At 40.7% G+C, this 16,274-nt stretch overlaps 2 protein-coding genes across 6 annotated transcripts; one reads left to right on the forward strand and one right to left on the reverse strand.

The window, feature by feature from the left end:
• The first annotated feature begins 179 nt into the window (after window positions 1–179).
• On the forward strand, window positions 180–3,947 carry pgam5 (PGAM family member 5, serine/threonine protein phosphatase, mitochondrial). 2 transcript variants are annotated; one of them, XM_085910889.1, is made up of 6 exons: window positions 180–752; window positions 1,678–1,850; window positions 2,264–2,389; window positions 2,484–2,572; window positions 2,717–2,847; window positions 3,246–3,947. In XM_085910889.1, exons 1-6 carry the CDS (start codon window positions 523–525, stop codon window positions 3,394–3,396), a joined length of 900 nt encoding a protein of 299 aa, XP_085767015.1. In that variant the 5' UTR covers window positions 180–522; the 3' UTR covers window positions 3,397–3,947. The 2 variants fall into 2 exon arrangements, with proteins under 2 accessions (XP_085767015.1, XP_085767014.1); XM_085910888.1 differs by having other exon boundaries at window positions 183–752; window positions 2,714–2,847.
• A 1,823-nt stretch (window positions 3,948–5,770) lies between these two features.
• ankle2 (ankyrin repeat and LEM domain containing 2) lies at window positions 5,771–16,121 on the reverse strand. Of its 4 annotated transcripts, none has more exons than XM_085909604.1 (13): window positions 15,978–16,121; window positions 12,836–13,267; window positions 12,166–12,360; window positions 11,711–11,895; window positions 11,144–11,332; window positions 10,915–11,037; window positions 10,406–10,469; window positions 9,778–9,953; window positions 9,567–9,673; window positions 9,071–9,258; window positions 7,813–8,641; window positions 7,074–7,205; window positions 5,771–6,578 (listed from the first exon to the last, which is right to left on the reverse strand). In XM_085909604.1, the coding sequence occupies exons 2-13, from the start codon at window positions 13,254–13,256 to the stop codon at window positions 6,368–6,370; spliced, it is 2,820 nt and encodes a 939-aa protein (XP_085765730.1). In that variant the 5' UTR covers window positions 13,257–13,267; window positions 15,978–16,121; the 3' UTR covers window positions 5,771–6,367. The 4 variants fall into 4 exon arrangements, with proteins under 4 accessions (XP_085765730.1, XP_085765729.1, XP_085765726.1 ...); XM_085909603.1 differs by lacking the exon at window positions 15,978–16,121 and adding an exon at window positions 15,596–15,673; XM_085909600.1 differs by lacking the exon at window positions 15,978–16,121 and adding an exon at window positions 15,309–15,577.
• Window positions 16,122–16,274: the final 153 nt, after the last annotated feature.

Raw genomic sequence — 16,274 nt, forward strand, 5'->3', positions numbered from 1 at the left:
TATTTGTCCACCAAAATTGCAAACACATTTTGGATGACAGTAATACACATTTAGATAACATTTCCAAATGTATCTCATCCTTCCACATTTCACAACCCATTCAATAAATTTAATCGAGTTTACAATGCAATAGAAAGGTAAATATTGAAGTCAGTGTTTTGCATTGGCGAGAAATAGGGCAGTTTACTTTTCTTTTGTTTTATTTCGCAGTGCAATTTCTGTAGTAAGAAGTCAATCAACTTCGGTCGTTCAAGCGAAATTGATTTGACCTAAATCGGCTGCCGTACAACGTAAAACCAACCTGCTAAAGCTTAGCTTTTTACCGGCTGCCGTATTTTTAGTTTCTGTAGCACGGCTGTCGCCCGAGTGATATTGACGTGTCGGGTGTCACCGGCTAACTAATATTTTCTATTTTACTTATAAAATCTTCGTTTAGTCGTAAGGAAACGTTGTTGACGAGACACAAATTCAGTTGAGCTAATTTGCTAGCAATTGATAGCATCTTGGGTAACTAGTGACAGGATGTCTTACAGGAAAACTCTCAAACTGATTTGTGGTTTCGCCGGAGGTTCTGCTGCTCTGGTACTGGCGGCTGCCGTTGCCGACTCTCGTGGCTATTTCGGAGAGAGAAGAACCGAGGCAGAAGGTCGCTGGTCAAAACTGTCCGTGCTTCAAGCCGCGCAACCGGCGTGGACTGTCGCGAACATCACGCCAGTCCCGACCGGACACGCGTGGGACGTCAACTGGGACAAGTAAGATCGTGTCGTATTGTTTATTACTGGGGCTTAGCCATTTTGTAAGTGGTCTTGAATTTATAGTGAGCTGTGGAGAAATGATTCCAGTAGTCCGTAAGGCAGGTAGCGTTGTCCAAATTGTGTTAGACTCCGGAAAATCTGTTTTGTTTAGAGTTTGTAATTGAAATTTTCATTCCTGACAAAAGACCTGAAATCTTTCTGACACTCTTCGTACTTGATCGCTATATAGATAGTGTGCACTTAATATACGTTAAAAAGTAGTGAAAAATAATGTCACAGGAAAACTCAAATACATCCCATGATGCTGTTCGACTTTGGCCCAGTTCTTTATCTTTAATGCTTGATTTGCTAATACCAGGAGGCTGCCTTTTCAGTTTAACGATTAATATATGACAGAAAGATCGAGACACTGTTGAGGAGCCTTCTCAGTGAGATCACGGAAGGTCTGACCCCCACCTTTAAGATCTCTACTCTTATACTACTCTTGGCCGCCCTCCTTGCAGTCTTAACTGAGATCAACTCCTACGAATGTGCAGTGTCATAGAGAAGGGAATGGTCACAGCAAGATAACGGCATAGCTCAAGCTAGCAATCACAAAGAGGCCTATTCTAACAATGCATTGCACTGATACAGAAATATTATTGTTAGATTGTTTAAATGTCATGCCCAAACTAATTCATGAGTTATGGTGTAATATTTCATTCCTTTTATTGTTGATCCAGTTGTCATCCTGTTTCGTAGGTGTGCTCTGAAGCATGTATTTACATTTTGTTTTGAAGGGTATTTTTAACACCATATCAATCCAATCGGGTCGCGGCTTAACAATAGGGAAAAAGTAGGTGTCAGTGTGACAATTTAAGTCACTGATTGAAATAAACATACGAGACAAAGCCCCTGATCCAAGCTCACCACTATTTTTCAGGAGAGAACCTTCTACGCTGTCCAATGGCAAGAAGAAGGAGAGTGCAACCGAAGATCCCAGCTCAGAGCAGGACAACGGCAAACCAAAAGCCACACGCAACATCCTCCTCATTAGGCATTCCCAGTACAACCTAAGCGGGAGCAGCGACAAAGAGCGATTCCTCACTCCTTTGGGTCTGCTTCATGTTTGTTATTTGGATCAAAACACATTCCATTAATATCACGAGCCAGGGAACCTGCCAGGGGGCAAAACGTGATGATTCTACGGCCCATGATTGAGTTGTAGAAAAAATGGAGACGTAATTGCAATCACTTGCAGACACTAACATTTCCTAATTAAATCAATAGTGTTATTATTTAGAAAATGAATACTTCTGAAACAGGCACATGTGTACAATTGGCAAGATGGTGGTTCTAGAGGACGGTTTTTGGACACCCCTGCTCTCAAGTGAGCATTTTATTAGATTGTTGTATCTGAGTCCTCCTGACTCCTTTATCTGATGTTTTGAGACATTGACGTGGTTAACAAATGGTTCTTCCTTGTTTTATACCTCAAGTCAGCTGATGTGATCTTTGCTGCTCCTCAGGTCGAGAGCAGGCAGAGTTGACAGGTCAACGTCTGTCAGCGTTGGGATTGAAATACGATGTTCTGATCCACTCCAGCATGACTCGAGCCACAGAAACGGCGCACATCATCAGCAAACACCTTCCAGGTAGTGGAGACGCGTCATGAGGTTTTCTGCTCATGCTCATTTGGCAAACTGGTTGTGTTTTCCCCAAATCCGCCCGACATTTCCTGTGTTTTAGGTGTGGAGCTGCTGAGTTGCGACTTGCTCCGAGAGGGCGCACCCATCGAGCCAGTTCCACCTGTCACTCATTGGAAGCCTGATGCTGTGGTGAGAGAAGCCCCCTTTCCTTGGTCTTTGTTTGCTTTCAGTGCACATCAGCTCAAATACTTGCAACCAAGAGGCTTGAATCAAGAACACTCTTGCCATCCTGACGTCACAGTGACTTTCAACCTCTCTGCCATCCTCTAGCAGTACCACGAAGATGGCGCACGTATCGAGGCAGCCTTCCGCCGCTACATCCACAGAGCAGAACCGAAGCAGAAGGAGGACAGCTACGAGATCATAGTGTGTCATGCCAACGTCATACGCTATTTTGTCTGCAGGTTTGTGTCATTTGCTGAGCTTGTCCAGTGTGGTTGTGCAGCCAGCTTAGATGGTGCAAGTATTACATTAAGAATCTTGTCTAATTAGGTTTATTCACATTTATATACTGTAACTTTTTAAAAACTCTCAAAGATATTTTACATACAAAACAAATAATAGTAAAGGAGTAAGTGTTCCTCAACCTTGGAAGCTATGGCAAGTTCAAAAATTCTTTAAAAATATTTCAATAAAAAGTTCAGAGAGGGTCACATTAAGTTCACCGTAAAGATAATAGTGCATTTACAGGTTCATCCTGAAATCTCACCCAAAGGTTAAGTATCCCTAACTTTAGCGAGCGGTGTATATTTCATAAATATGTAACATGTTTGTTAGTAAAGGTGTCATCCTCTGTTCTCAGGGCCCTGCAGTTTCCACCTGAGGGCTGGTTACGCATGGGATTGAACAACGGCAGCATCACGTGGCTTACCATTCGCCCCAGTGGCCGGGTGGCCCTCCGAACTCTGGGAGATGCGGGATTCATGCCCCCGGACAAACTAACACGAACCTGATTGGCCAATGCGGCGCACTTCCGGGACCGCAGTCAGGATGACGGGCTGGTCACAGGGTTGACGCTCAGTTTTCTCCTTAAGTGTCTTTCTTCTGACGTTCAAGTGTTTGTTGTTAAACTGCCGCCATATGTGATTGAGGCACCGTTAGTAACGCCAACAGAATGTAATTTATGGTTTTTATACGAGAGCAATTCCAAACCAAAAAGTTGTGTAGCTGTAAGCATTGGAATTAAATTGGGTAGTTTGATTGTCGCTGTTAGCAGAGCAAACAATAGTTAGCAACTTTCTTGGTGTTAAAACATAAGGAGTTCAATCAATCAATCAATCAATAAATATTACATTTAAATGTGGTGATACATTGAAGCTCAAACAAGCCCAGAGGTTGTTCACCAAAGTTGGAGCTGTCTTCAGTTGTGGTTTCAGCATATCATGCGAAGCCACCTAAGTTCACTTCAGTAGACCAGACTGACATGTTGTCCACTTAATTGTACTGTTGCAAGCGTGTGCGTTGCTGCACCTTTTTTCTTCAATAAATAATGACAAAAAATAAACCACTTATGTAGAACCTGTTTCCATTCCTGGTCCAGCCCTCAGAAGACGATGCAAATTTCCCATCCAAACATCATGTTGTGATTTCAATAGAAAACCATTTCAGGTCACATTTTGCACATACCGTACCAGAAACAAACACTACTTACATTTTACCCTCTTGCATTTTTTTTTTTGACATTCTTTTTAAGATAACAGAAAAGGGAAGACAGTATATTTAGTGAAAGTTACTGAGAAGTAACATACTCTGAACTACAAATGATCAGCTCATCAGAAAACTCTGAAGGCTGATAACTATCCTGATCAATTGAATCAGATGTGTTAGGGGCGGGAGACATCTAAAAGATGCAGGGCAGGGTTTGGACATACTTGTTCTGGCCCAAGTGAGTGCACAAGATTCCAAATTATTTCAGTAGATCAAGCTCAACATATAACATTGCAACTGAACCTGTACAAACATTCATCAGCACAGTTGGAAAAAAATTCAACCTGCTACCTTGATTCTCTAGTTAAAAAAATCATGACTAGGACCCTCAGCAATTGAATATTTGTGTATGATTGAGGCAGATAGTTGTTTTTTTAACTTCTCTAAAATTTTATTTAGTGTAAATAGTAAATAGTTCCTTATTGAGTAAAATAAAAACAATTGGAAAGTAAGCATTTGATATAATCATATTTTATACAATACTATTTATTTTCACAATTGTACATATTTTTTTGGTAATACATAAGCATAATTAAATATTTGACTGTTAGCTGCTATAATCTTGTCACTTGGAAATGAAAGCGAAAGTTGGCCAATTATGTTTGACCAGTATTATAGAATAGCTTGTGCTTTTATTTCATTTTTTTTTATTTGACAGGGACAGTGTACATCAATGAACATTTCTGCAAATGCACCAGAATTAGCCAAATTTTCATCTGTTTTTTCTCTGTTGTAACCTCACACATGTAAACATCACAGTGTAAGGTGAAATCGTTATGTTGTGAAATTTGACATTTTCTCAAATAAGTGGGTCATCCTCATTTTGCAGCAACAACTTGAATCAAATGTTTCCTGTAGCGGCAGATCAAACTTGCACATTGATCAAGAATAATTAGGGATCATCTCTTTTCAAAACGGTTGAAACAATATTCACTGGACCGTCTGTCAGGATGAGTAAAACAATGACAAACATTTGTCACTGACCAATTTGTCACATGGAAAAAAAATCATAGAAGTAGGAGTGATGTTTTATTGACTACTTGAAAGCAAACACGTCCTTGACATATAGAAAGAGAGATAATGCAAAAAAGCACAAGAAGCATGGTTGAAGTTTTTAGGGGCACATTTGAAACGCTCCAACACATTCAGAGAAAAATATTTCCTCTTCTAACCTGAGAGCACAAGCGTGATGACAATCTCCTCAGCAAAGTTGTTTGTGCTCTCTGAGAAAGGTTGAGTTCACCAAAATTTACATTCAGAACAAATCAAGTCGAAGTGGAAATTGTTTTTTTTTTTAAATCAAAATGCTTTTTCTGTCTTACGGCAGGTATCTTTTTGTCTGTTTTTTTTTTACTTTCCTCCAAAACGAGCATATATTAGAAGTGAAAAAATGTCACACTTGTGTCAGCAACAGATTACTTCTCAAAACGAACGAATAAAATGGTTGACAGTTATCAGCGTTCAACTTGCCAGTCCTAAAAGTTTTCTTCTGATCTCTTATTGCAATAAAACACTTGACTCGTGTGTCCGTGCGTTAGCCGCCCATAGGAAGCAGCTTAAAACTTGACCATGAGAACATGTTTGGAAAAGGAAAAGTCAAGATGTCCTGAATCCACTGAGTAAAGATAAAAACAACTCCATTTATTGAACAAATAAAAGCATGGAAGATTCATTCAGTATTCCTGGGTTTGCTGTGTTGCTACAGCCAGTAATGTCCAGATGTGAGCTAGATTATGTATCCAAAAGGACAGACAGAAGGAGTCCATTACTTTTGAACATTAAGGCAAGTACTGAACTGAGGAAAATGCAGGAAATGGCAGTCGGTTTAACATCAAAAAACAAAACTTTTTTTGTGCTACTGACCAACATACACAATTTTTTTTTTTTTTCTTCTATTTAAGAACATTTTTAGTACTGACAACCCCCCCACACTTCAATGTGTTTTTGTTACAGACTTTGGGGAGTGTGGCTTGTAATCATAATATCCAAAAACATCGACTTGGGCAGGTGCTCCACACTTGTCACAGAAAACATCCACGGTCTGTACTGAGAAAATACACTCATTACTGAAGTTTCTTTTTTTGTTGTTTTTAAATATATTTTTTTAAAATATTGTGTGTGCTGCAGCTCAATGATAGAACTCTTCTAGGTTCTTCCATTCTTTAATTTCGGCTTGTTATGGGAGGTTGACGATGATGTGGCGGTGGAGTAGACCCTTTAAATGGACGACTTGTTCAAACGCTTGAGGCGAAGGCGTTGGATGTAGCTCATGTTGGCGGGGCTGTAGCGGCTGGGGCTGAAATCCGGCGAGGCGACTTGGCGGGCGGGGCTGAAGTGACCCGAGGGGGACGTGAGGATGCCCGACGGCGAGCCGGGAGTCTGATGCTGCACCCTGAGTCGCTGTTTTACCACCACAGGGCTGGGCCAACTGGACACATTGGTCAACATTCCATTTTTAGAATTCTTGTTCCTTTTAGTAAAAGGCTTATTGAGGAACACCATCTAACACCACAGTCGAAATTATTAAGAAAATGATGTTTTTACTCTTATTTTTATAAATAGTCGATGCAAACGTCACTCTGGATAGGAGAATAATTGGAATGACAAACACTCCCAACCAGAACTATTTTTTTCAAGAAAACTTACTTTTTTAAGACAATATTCAAAATGATTTGTACAACAGTGTTTCAATACAAATTGGATAGTTTGCAAAGACCTGCAAATAGACATTTGTTGAATTTGCTGAAATGATGGCAAATGAGAAAACAATTATTTTTGAGAGCCTGAAATTCAAAGATTTGAACAATCTTTGGTTAATAGATACTCTAAACAATTACTTGATCATTAAAATGAAGGCGATTAATTTGATTATCAGTCTGTTGTGGATTAATCAATTAATGTGGACACCTCTACACATACAAACCTGTTCATGTCTGAGGAAGAGTAGGACCTTATTGTGCTCATCCATTTCTGAATACTGGGAAATTTTTTGAGATCCACCTCTCCACCGCCGATTGCTGCCAACACATCCCGGTCCAACTTGGTAGGCGAATCCCTGCGAAAACATCAGACAATATGGCTGACCTTTTATCTGTGACACCTCAAGCGTCAGTAAATAACACCTAGATTTAAGACTCTTCATGGGACAGGGAAATCTCTCATTCAATTTTTGTTGTGTCAATTGACAAAATTCGCCTTACGAGTAGGCTTAAGACACTATGACACTAGATGGCTACAGCGAACCTGATAAAATTGTTAACTTGCTGTTAAAATACAGAAATCGAGCAAGCATATGCGCTGTGTGTCTTTGTGTGTCTTAACATGTGAAGAAATTGACCATAAAGCAGACTTTGACTTTTGACTTTGATGCTGTGACAAATAAATTTCCCCGCTGTGGAATGAATAAAGTTCTATCATCATCATCATCATTACTTACTGACCTTGTTATTTTTTAAATTATACTCATCAAATATTCTGTATATTAAAAAAAACACACTAAAGCTATTTAAAGGTAAACCAAAATCAAGCTTTTCCATGAAAATCAAAAACTGACAAATTTGCTGTAAAAATTAATTAAAACAAACTGGATTTCAAACAACAGCAACAGTCAAAACAAAATAAAGAGTAACTCCAAAGAAAAGACCCCAACTAGAGATACTCACCCATCAATGAAGAGTCCCCTTCTCCTGTGAGGTGGGGTCCGAGGAAGGAACTCGTGAGAATTATCCAAGGACTTATAGGAGGATCCTGATGACCCCGAGCTGCTCAGGTCTCTCCCGCCATGATCCCACGATTTAGACCTCGCACACAAGTTGCGCACCCCTGAGGCCAGCCCCCTTGTCCTGCTCATCATTTCGAGGCCGTCCTCCTCTGCCTCAAAGAACTCTTCGGAGCTGCTGCTGCCGCCGCACCGTTTCTCTGAGTCAGCCTCCTTCAGGGCCTCGTTGTTTTGGGTGCTGTGACCGATGGACAGCCGCTTCAGCTCAGCGCCCAGGTCTACGCTAACGGAGGAGCCGTAGGAGTCAAGGGTGTCTCGGTGTCGGTTCCCGCCACTGCTCCTTCGCTCCCTGCATCTGTCTGGGTTGTCCGGCAGTTCTTGTAGCGACATGCGCTCAAATTCCACTGAGAGATTGGAGATGGGTGAGAGTAAGCTGGAGGCAGACGGCGAGCTCCGAGGGCATATGGTGTCTCCGTTGGAAATGCCATCTCTTGGGGAGGAGCACACCCCATTTATGCAGACGCCGGGTGATAGCAAATCCTGCTCGGCTGCCGTCTCGATCAGGTCGCCTCCACGATACTTCAATCCCATTGGCATGATGTGGAAGTCGTGACCTCCCACTGCACCTTTCAGGTTGTCCAAGGATGCAGCGGAGGAAGTGATGCAAGTAAGTGCTGCATTCTGCCTATTCTTCATCTCCTCAAGGCTGATGTCCTCACTCTCATCCAAGAAGGCACCAACAGAGATCGAGTTGCAGAACTTCTTGGGCTTCCCTGCAAGCACAGACGTTCATTCAAAGACAGATCATGCCAAAGTCCAGCACTTGCTAGCTTCATTGTAATATGGTAAAAAAGCAAAGGTTCACTTGTTGCTGATGACAAAATGTGAGTTGTGTTCCATTCAAGTTCTAAAGCCATCTAGAACTTTGCATTTCTCTGCGATTTGTTGTGCAATTGCAAAGAACTACAGATGTAAGCAATTCATAAAGTAGTGCCATTAATTTTGGCAGAAATATACTTGAGTCCTGAAATGGCGATATGCAAATGAGCGAGGCACAATACCACATTAGTGCCCAGACCCTCATGCTTCCATGAGAGCACACTCATAATGTAATCCTAGGTTGGACTAATTGAGTGAATCGTGTATTTTCCCTTTTTTTTTTAGACCGATGTGTTTTCTCTAACAGTAACATGTAAAAGTACCTGGGGAAGGGGTTTTAAATCTGTTGCTGGTCTCATTTTCCCCTTCTTCACAAGTATGTGGAAAGGAATCCCTCTTACGCAGGTACTCTTCCAGCTTTTGAAGTCCCTTGGTTGATGACAGATCTTCAAAACTGCCAAGGAAGTCCCAGTATTCCGCCCAGGGATGACCCATCTCGTGAGCCAAATCTCTGTAGGATGTGAATAGTAATTACTGAGACTGTTACTAAAAAGTAAATATAAAAAAACTGCACACATTTTGATCTGATTGCATTCTACCTAATCTACCGGACCCAATATTCAAATGACAGCTCATCCATAACAGTTGAATGCTATCAATATCGAGCCGTGGAATTTTAAGAATTCTACTGTAAAGCGAACAATAAACATGCAACACGTGGATTAGCCCCATCTTGAATGCATGAAAGGACTACCGCAATGATTTAACAACTAGAATTACGCACAGTGTACAGTTGTACAATTACTAATGTTGTCTTACCTGCCAACCCGCTCTGCACCACGGTCAGGATCCGACTTAAGAATGTTGTGGAAATGCTCTCCTCGATTCCGAGGTGGGGTCTTCCAGGAATGTCGAAAATCCCTCGCCTAAGGTGGACGATTATACTGTCGTTTTGGTATGATACTACATTTGACCATTTATTCAGAAACAAATGAAGTGAATGCAAATAAGAAGTGAAGGAAACTCTTACTTTAGAGGGACTCAGTGGACCAGCAAAGGCTGTGACAGCCATCAATGGATCCAGCGGGCTTTTTGCATGTCGTTGGATCAGCGAGAGACTCTCTGAGGCTTCGGGCGACCACGGGGCACCTATGATGGGCTGTGACGTGTTATCGGCTGGCCTAAGCAAGGGGATGTAGCAGCGGTCTGTGGAATGAGCAGAAAGATGGCGTCACACAGAAGAATCCTCCTAGTGATCTTTCGCTCTTCCACCTCAGTATTAGCTATTTAAATATAATGTTACATTTCTCTATTATTGTTTCCCTTCTTTTAACTGTGCGTAATTGCAGCAGCGTTGTTCAATAGATAAAGACTCAAAAAAGAAAATGCAAGCGTATTTAGAGGTCAGCTACTTTTAAAGATAGCAGCAACATGATGTGCTGATGTCATCCTGCTACTCTGGCCAGTGTGATGTATTGACAGTTGGCACACTATGTTTTGGTCCTCAATCCATTTTTTGTCTTTGGAGACTGCAATTTCGACTTCACAACATTAAATACATTGCCCGTCTTGAGCCAGGCTTCTGATAAATAATAAAATGTTAGCATGGACACGAATTAAACTATGAAATAAACTGTTCAAAATGGGTTTGCTCTTACCCTCCAAATAGTCCCTTATTTTCTCTCTCACTTCTTGGCTTGTGTTCTTTCTGCTACAAATAATCTATGGAAAGGGGGGGAAACGAAAATTCATAATACAGACAGACAGCTGTTACAATACATTGGTTGCTGGCTTAGCAGGGTAAAGAATGTGCTTATGCTTGTCTAAATTTAGTCAACAATGTGCAGAAGGGATTGGAAACATTTGGAGAGCTAGCCCTAAGGTCCCAACTTCTCAAACTCACACACATGAGAGTGCTCCACAATGGCACCCCTTTGCTTCAGTTGAAAACACGTACAGTATATCGTTAGTATAGTGTTTTTTCACATGTTACCATTGAAGACATTTGAAAAATGCCAATTAAGACCTTGTTTTTCAAATTCCTGGATTCAGCGCCCTGTAAGAGTTCTTAAGGATTTGCTGAAATCCCGTGTACTTTGTATGTCTACCAATTCTGTTGGCTTGTGACTAAAACCAGCAGAGAATATGATTCTGAATCGTCACATACATCACGAGGCTTGTGTTTGTGTTTGTTCTCGCAGTTCTTATCTGTGTCAGGATGCGCGCACAGCACGTTGACAACATCTGGACATCCAAACTTGCAGGCAAAGTGGAGCGGGGTTTCACAACCCTGACATAGGCAAAATCCACAATACAGTGTGAGCACAGGCAGAAACAAATTCTTGAATCTTCTTTGTTTTTTTGATAGGATGAGGAAAAAAAAACAAAAAACATACCGCCTTATCTGGAGTGTTGAGGTACAGATCGACAATGTAACGAATGCGCTTCTGCAGCGTCTCTTCTTGGTCATCGGGGTACATGCGGCGCATGAACACTGGATCCTCTAAAATATCCAGGAGATGTTTGGCAATGCCCGCTTGGTTCTCCTTGGCCGCCACATGCATTACGTTGTACCTGCAGCCCTCCTGAGCACACATTACAATCAAACGCTCTGAAGATGATTATTTTGACTCTTCTAAACAATGACGTGCCTCATCTAAAACAGCATTTACCTAGTCTCATTCAACTGGAATTTAACTACTCGATATGCAACAAGGACAACAAATCTTGGGATACCGGTAAAATTACAGGTAATTTTAAATTTTTCAAGTTATCGAGACACTTTGATTGCAACTAAACATGTTCTAACAGTCTGGCAATGGCTCTCGTTGCACAAAACATGATCCAAAAAAGCATGGCTGTGAGCTTCATTTTCAGTGACCCTCAAAATTTACAGACATTCTAGAAAGTGTTGGTAAACAGATTAGGTTGAAAATAAAGAGTTTCCTATGGGTACAACTCACCTGAACAATAGTGGGGTTATCCCCTAAGCCAATGAGATAGCGCGGGTTGTCCCAGACAATAGCATGAAACTCCTTCTCATCTCCCTCCTCCACGGCTTTCCTCAGCTTGGCCGTAAGGTCCTGGGTGCGTGGGCACTTGAAAGTGTTGGCCCGTTCCCTGCTAATGGTATCCACCTCCATCGTGTCTTGTGTGTGGAGAAAGACAACTGAGTGAGAGGCCAGCACTCCTTAGCTGCTAGATTAAACAACCAGTAAATCCAGTTTCACTGATTAATTATTGCCTTAAAAAAAATAACCATTTATTTTACTAATGTGAACAGAGGGCCAAACAAAGCAGCAATAGAAAGGTTATTTGGAATTTCCAAATATTCAGCAAAACTAGACAGTGAAACGTCTGCTTGACACTTTTGCAATTCTACAAAGCATTCAGCCAAATACTGATTTACAGACTGTACCTTTACTGATGATTTGGCCTGGTTCAACAAGAGATACGCATGCCATGGATTTGTTGAGAAAGGGGGAATAGTCACAGATTCCCTTGGCAAGCTTCTCAGCATCCTCACGGTTGGAAAAGGGTATACAACGTGATTCCTTTGTTGCCTTTAGAGCTTGTAAGGCATCTTTCTTATCTGCATACACATGTCCTCTTTCTATGGGCAAACAATAATCAGTATGAGTACTTGTTTATTGTCGTGTGTATTTCAGCTACATGTAAAGTCGTTCTCGAATGTGAACTGGTTGTCTTTACACTAAACAAAACCAAAACAGAGTTTTAGAAAAATATAAACATTGGCACGGAGATCTTAAGGGAGTGGCACAAATACTAATGCTCAAAGAGAGAGCACATCAATGCTTGGAAGGCACATTCTCGTAGCTAACAAACGTGTTGAGTTGCACTGAGGTAACATGAACAGGCATTGTGAAATAGCTTTAAATGGGACTGGTCGTAAGGCCGCGTTTCCAAAACACTAAATACATTTAGTAATTGTGCAACAAGGAAGTGTCCAAATGGGAAGGTTGGACAACACAGGAGGAAAATGTATGGCGAAGATGACAGAGTGAAACAATAGGATACTAATATGGGACAAGCCACAATTGTCTCCAAAAAAAACAAGGCTTTCTTACCTTTTCGAGACATGTCCCCTACATAATAATAGGTTGGGGATATTTGTGCTGCTTTTGAAGGCGTTTTCATCTTGGATTGAGAGTTAGAGATCTCCTCTTCCTCTGGCGGGTTGAGCCCCACACCATAACCAAAGTCCAGTTCCTCATTTGGGCTGCTGCTTGCTGCAACAGTTGTCTTGGCACACGGTTGAGGTTTGTCACGGTCAGCTGCTGAAGTCACGTCGTCTGCATCCCTTGCAGAAGAACCATTGTCCGTTTCAGTGGTATCACTGGCTGACTTAAGGAGCTTGCGCGCCAACATCTTTTCAAGGATAGATCGGGTTGAGGCCGTGATGGCGACGCACGTCAGGTCTGCCCGGGCAAATTCCTCGCGTAGTTCATCCGCTGTTAGGCCCTTCAGCCTGGTTAAAATTGCCTCCATGCTTCAGCCCCCTGGAAAACACAAGACAACCAAGCAACAATCAATAAAAGCAAGAAATGTATCTTGATTTGTAAATCCAACCTATAAACAATACAAATGACAATGTGCACTTTCCACAAAATAATCACTGAATCGCACGCCAGAAAATTCAGCCATGAAGGGGAATTCTAGCTTGCAAACACATGCAGGGCTAAGACATAAGAAATAGTTCCTAAAGGCTTGATAATTCAATTCCATCTGTCTCGAGCAGCACACATGCAATGAGTATGCACCTTCCGAACGGACTTTTTACTTTAGCAACACACGAGGTTTCATACGAGCAAGTTTAAATGATTATTGACACCGATTCCACAGAAGCTATGAAAAAAAGCATTTTGATAACTTTTTCCACAGCATCTATGAATTTTGGTGAGAGTTAGTCAGGCTCCAAACCTATCAGTTAGTCCCGCAGCAATTAACAGCAAATAGAGAATTTTATAAACATAAGCATATTATATTTTTTTGATTTGATTTTCTTTGTTTCAGGGAGTACAACACACTTATTACAACTTCATTTCACATTTTGTTTTACATGACTTGTCCAAAAGGGAAGTGGGTTTAAGCAATCCTGCTTAACTAGTCCCGTCTCGATTACAACCAAGGTTTCACTGCCAGACACACAATCTAGATTACGACTTATAATACTACCATAATAAAAAAAAGAGAGAATCAAAAGAGAACTCAAATTCGACCAGGATAACATATGATTTGAATACAGCAATAACAAATAAACTGGAAGTTTGAATATGATTTGAATACAGCAATGATTGGAATACAGCATTAACAAATAAACTGGAAGTTTGAATATGAGTTGAATACAGCATAAAACTGGAAGTTTGCATAACAATTGCTATCAATTTTCGACAGCCATATACTAGTTCAGGTTTGCCACCTAACTGTGCACTTACAAATCGATCAGACTCTTGGCAAAGTGCTTCTCTGCTTTTCTGTCATTACGATCACTCCCTAATAGAGGCGTTAAGACGCTTTCAACCTTCTGATATATTCAACATAATATCGATCAAAGAAATAAGCACCACGTTTAGCTAGCCTGCGCTAGCAAGTTTGCAGCCGGGTAGTGAGCTTGGCTAGCACAGTAGAATCGGCTGTGATGAAATTTTGGCCCAAAAAAAAGCAAAAACGTTACCAATCTGGGGAGACCACCAATATGTGCATTACATAATTTTATACACAAACACATATTTGTTGCAATAAACGGATGGATTAGTCTATTCGTCGCATGCTGTCACACCCAACTGTCATATGAGGCTTCTCAGGCTGCAACGTCCAAATTTGATACGTCTTCGGAGTGATGATGGCGATAAAACCGAAAGTGCATCTGTTGACATCGTTTAACAAACGAGTACTCATACTCACAGAGCAAGGTGTTTTGCATTTTACGATGAGCTTTAGGAAGTCCTCGTTAGTTTTATACATAAAGTGGTGGACAGACACAAAGCTTGAGGACGGTCTGATAGTCTCGTCTCATTGTTTACAACGTACTTTGCGCATGCTCAGTTTCAACAGCGCTAATGTTACGTTGCCTATCGTTTGGATTTTGAAAATGTATATACTCTATTTACATTAACAAGAGGTAATTTAAACTATGTTAGCGTAATTATGTATGGTATTTAGAGTCCATACTAGCGAATATATTGGCATTTAATTTCTATTTCTTTCGGTGATATTTTCGTCCTCATACAAAATTGAAACACGATGAAACGCTCCTATGTAGAGCACGTATCAAAAACAGTAAACAATTGTACAGTAAATATCGGGGATGGTGCTAGATAAGTTAATTGTACTTTCCCCCCCACTCCATTTGAACGTCTAAACAGCTTTGACTTATGATAGCTTTTATTTTCCTCCTCTCAAAAATGTAAACTTTTGTGTCATGTGTTTATCGTTCAATACGTCAAAATCAATCTATCTCCCAACTTTCAGAGTGTACAGCATTTACAAAGCAGTACACAAGTAAACATTCATGAGCTGAAACGCAAGACAGGTACCTACCTGACCTTTCTCAGAACATTCCAAAAGACAGTATGTAAATAGTTTGCCCTTGAAGTTGACTGCCAGAATAAGACTTAAAACGATTAAAGTTACGCGTGCTTTCTAAGGCGTGCCTTTCTGCTAACGTTAGCCTCAATGCGACATAAAATTCTCCTTGATGTCCGCGTTCTACCGTAGTTATTTTCTAGTGCAGTTTTTGTTCTACGAAAAAAAAAAAATACATTGAAAGGTAATCTGAAAGTGGCCGCCCCCCAAAAAATTAAAAAAATAACCATGCGCACCCCCACCTCCTCCTCCTTTTCCTCCTCCTCTCCGCGACCAGATGGTTTCAAAATACAGACACTTAGGACCCACCGTAGCCAAACATGGTGCCTGAACAAAAATAATCCCTAACATTCATAACTCAGACACCAAGGACCCACTGTCGCCCAACATGGTGCCTGAACAAAAATAATGACATACATGGGACATTCATTCAAAATTCCGAATATAAAACGTTGCGGCAAGGTAATTGTCTTATTATAACAACATTCCAACAGACAGTTTCAGTAATTTTTTATAGAAAAATGAGTAAGTTTGAAAGATTCAGAACACAGTAGTTGTGATGAATTTTAAGCCATTCCCTTTCAATTAAACAAGCGTACAGAAAGAACATTTTAAAGTACTTACCCACCAACTACAGGAACATAACCCTCCTCCATTGTGTGACAGCATAATCTACTGCAGAAATCTAACACGGTTAGTATTAGAAATAGGATAAAATGCCAGGAAACATCGTTTCCCGTAACTTGTATTTCCTTTACAATATTGAACATTTATGATCAATTTACAATCATACAAAAAGAAAAAAATATATTAACGTCTGGAAACAATTAACCCAGTATTCATACAAGATTAGTATGCGATACTGTAGTCACCTTCCTTCAACATGTACAGTATACAAATAAAAGAACATGGAGACACCTG

Source organism: Syngnathus leptorhynchus, chromosome 4 (genome assembly GCF_054491065.1).
Source record: "Syngnathus leptorhynchus isolate UIUO chromosome 4, UIUO_Slep, whole genome shotgun sequence".
Taxonomy (NCBI): domain Eukaryota; kingdom Metazoa; phylum Chordata; class Actinopteri; order Syngnathiformes; family Syngnathidae; genus Syngnathus; species Syngnathus leptorhynchus.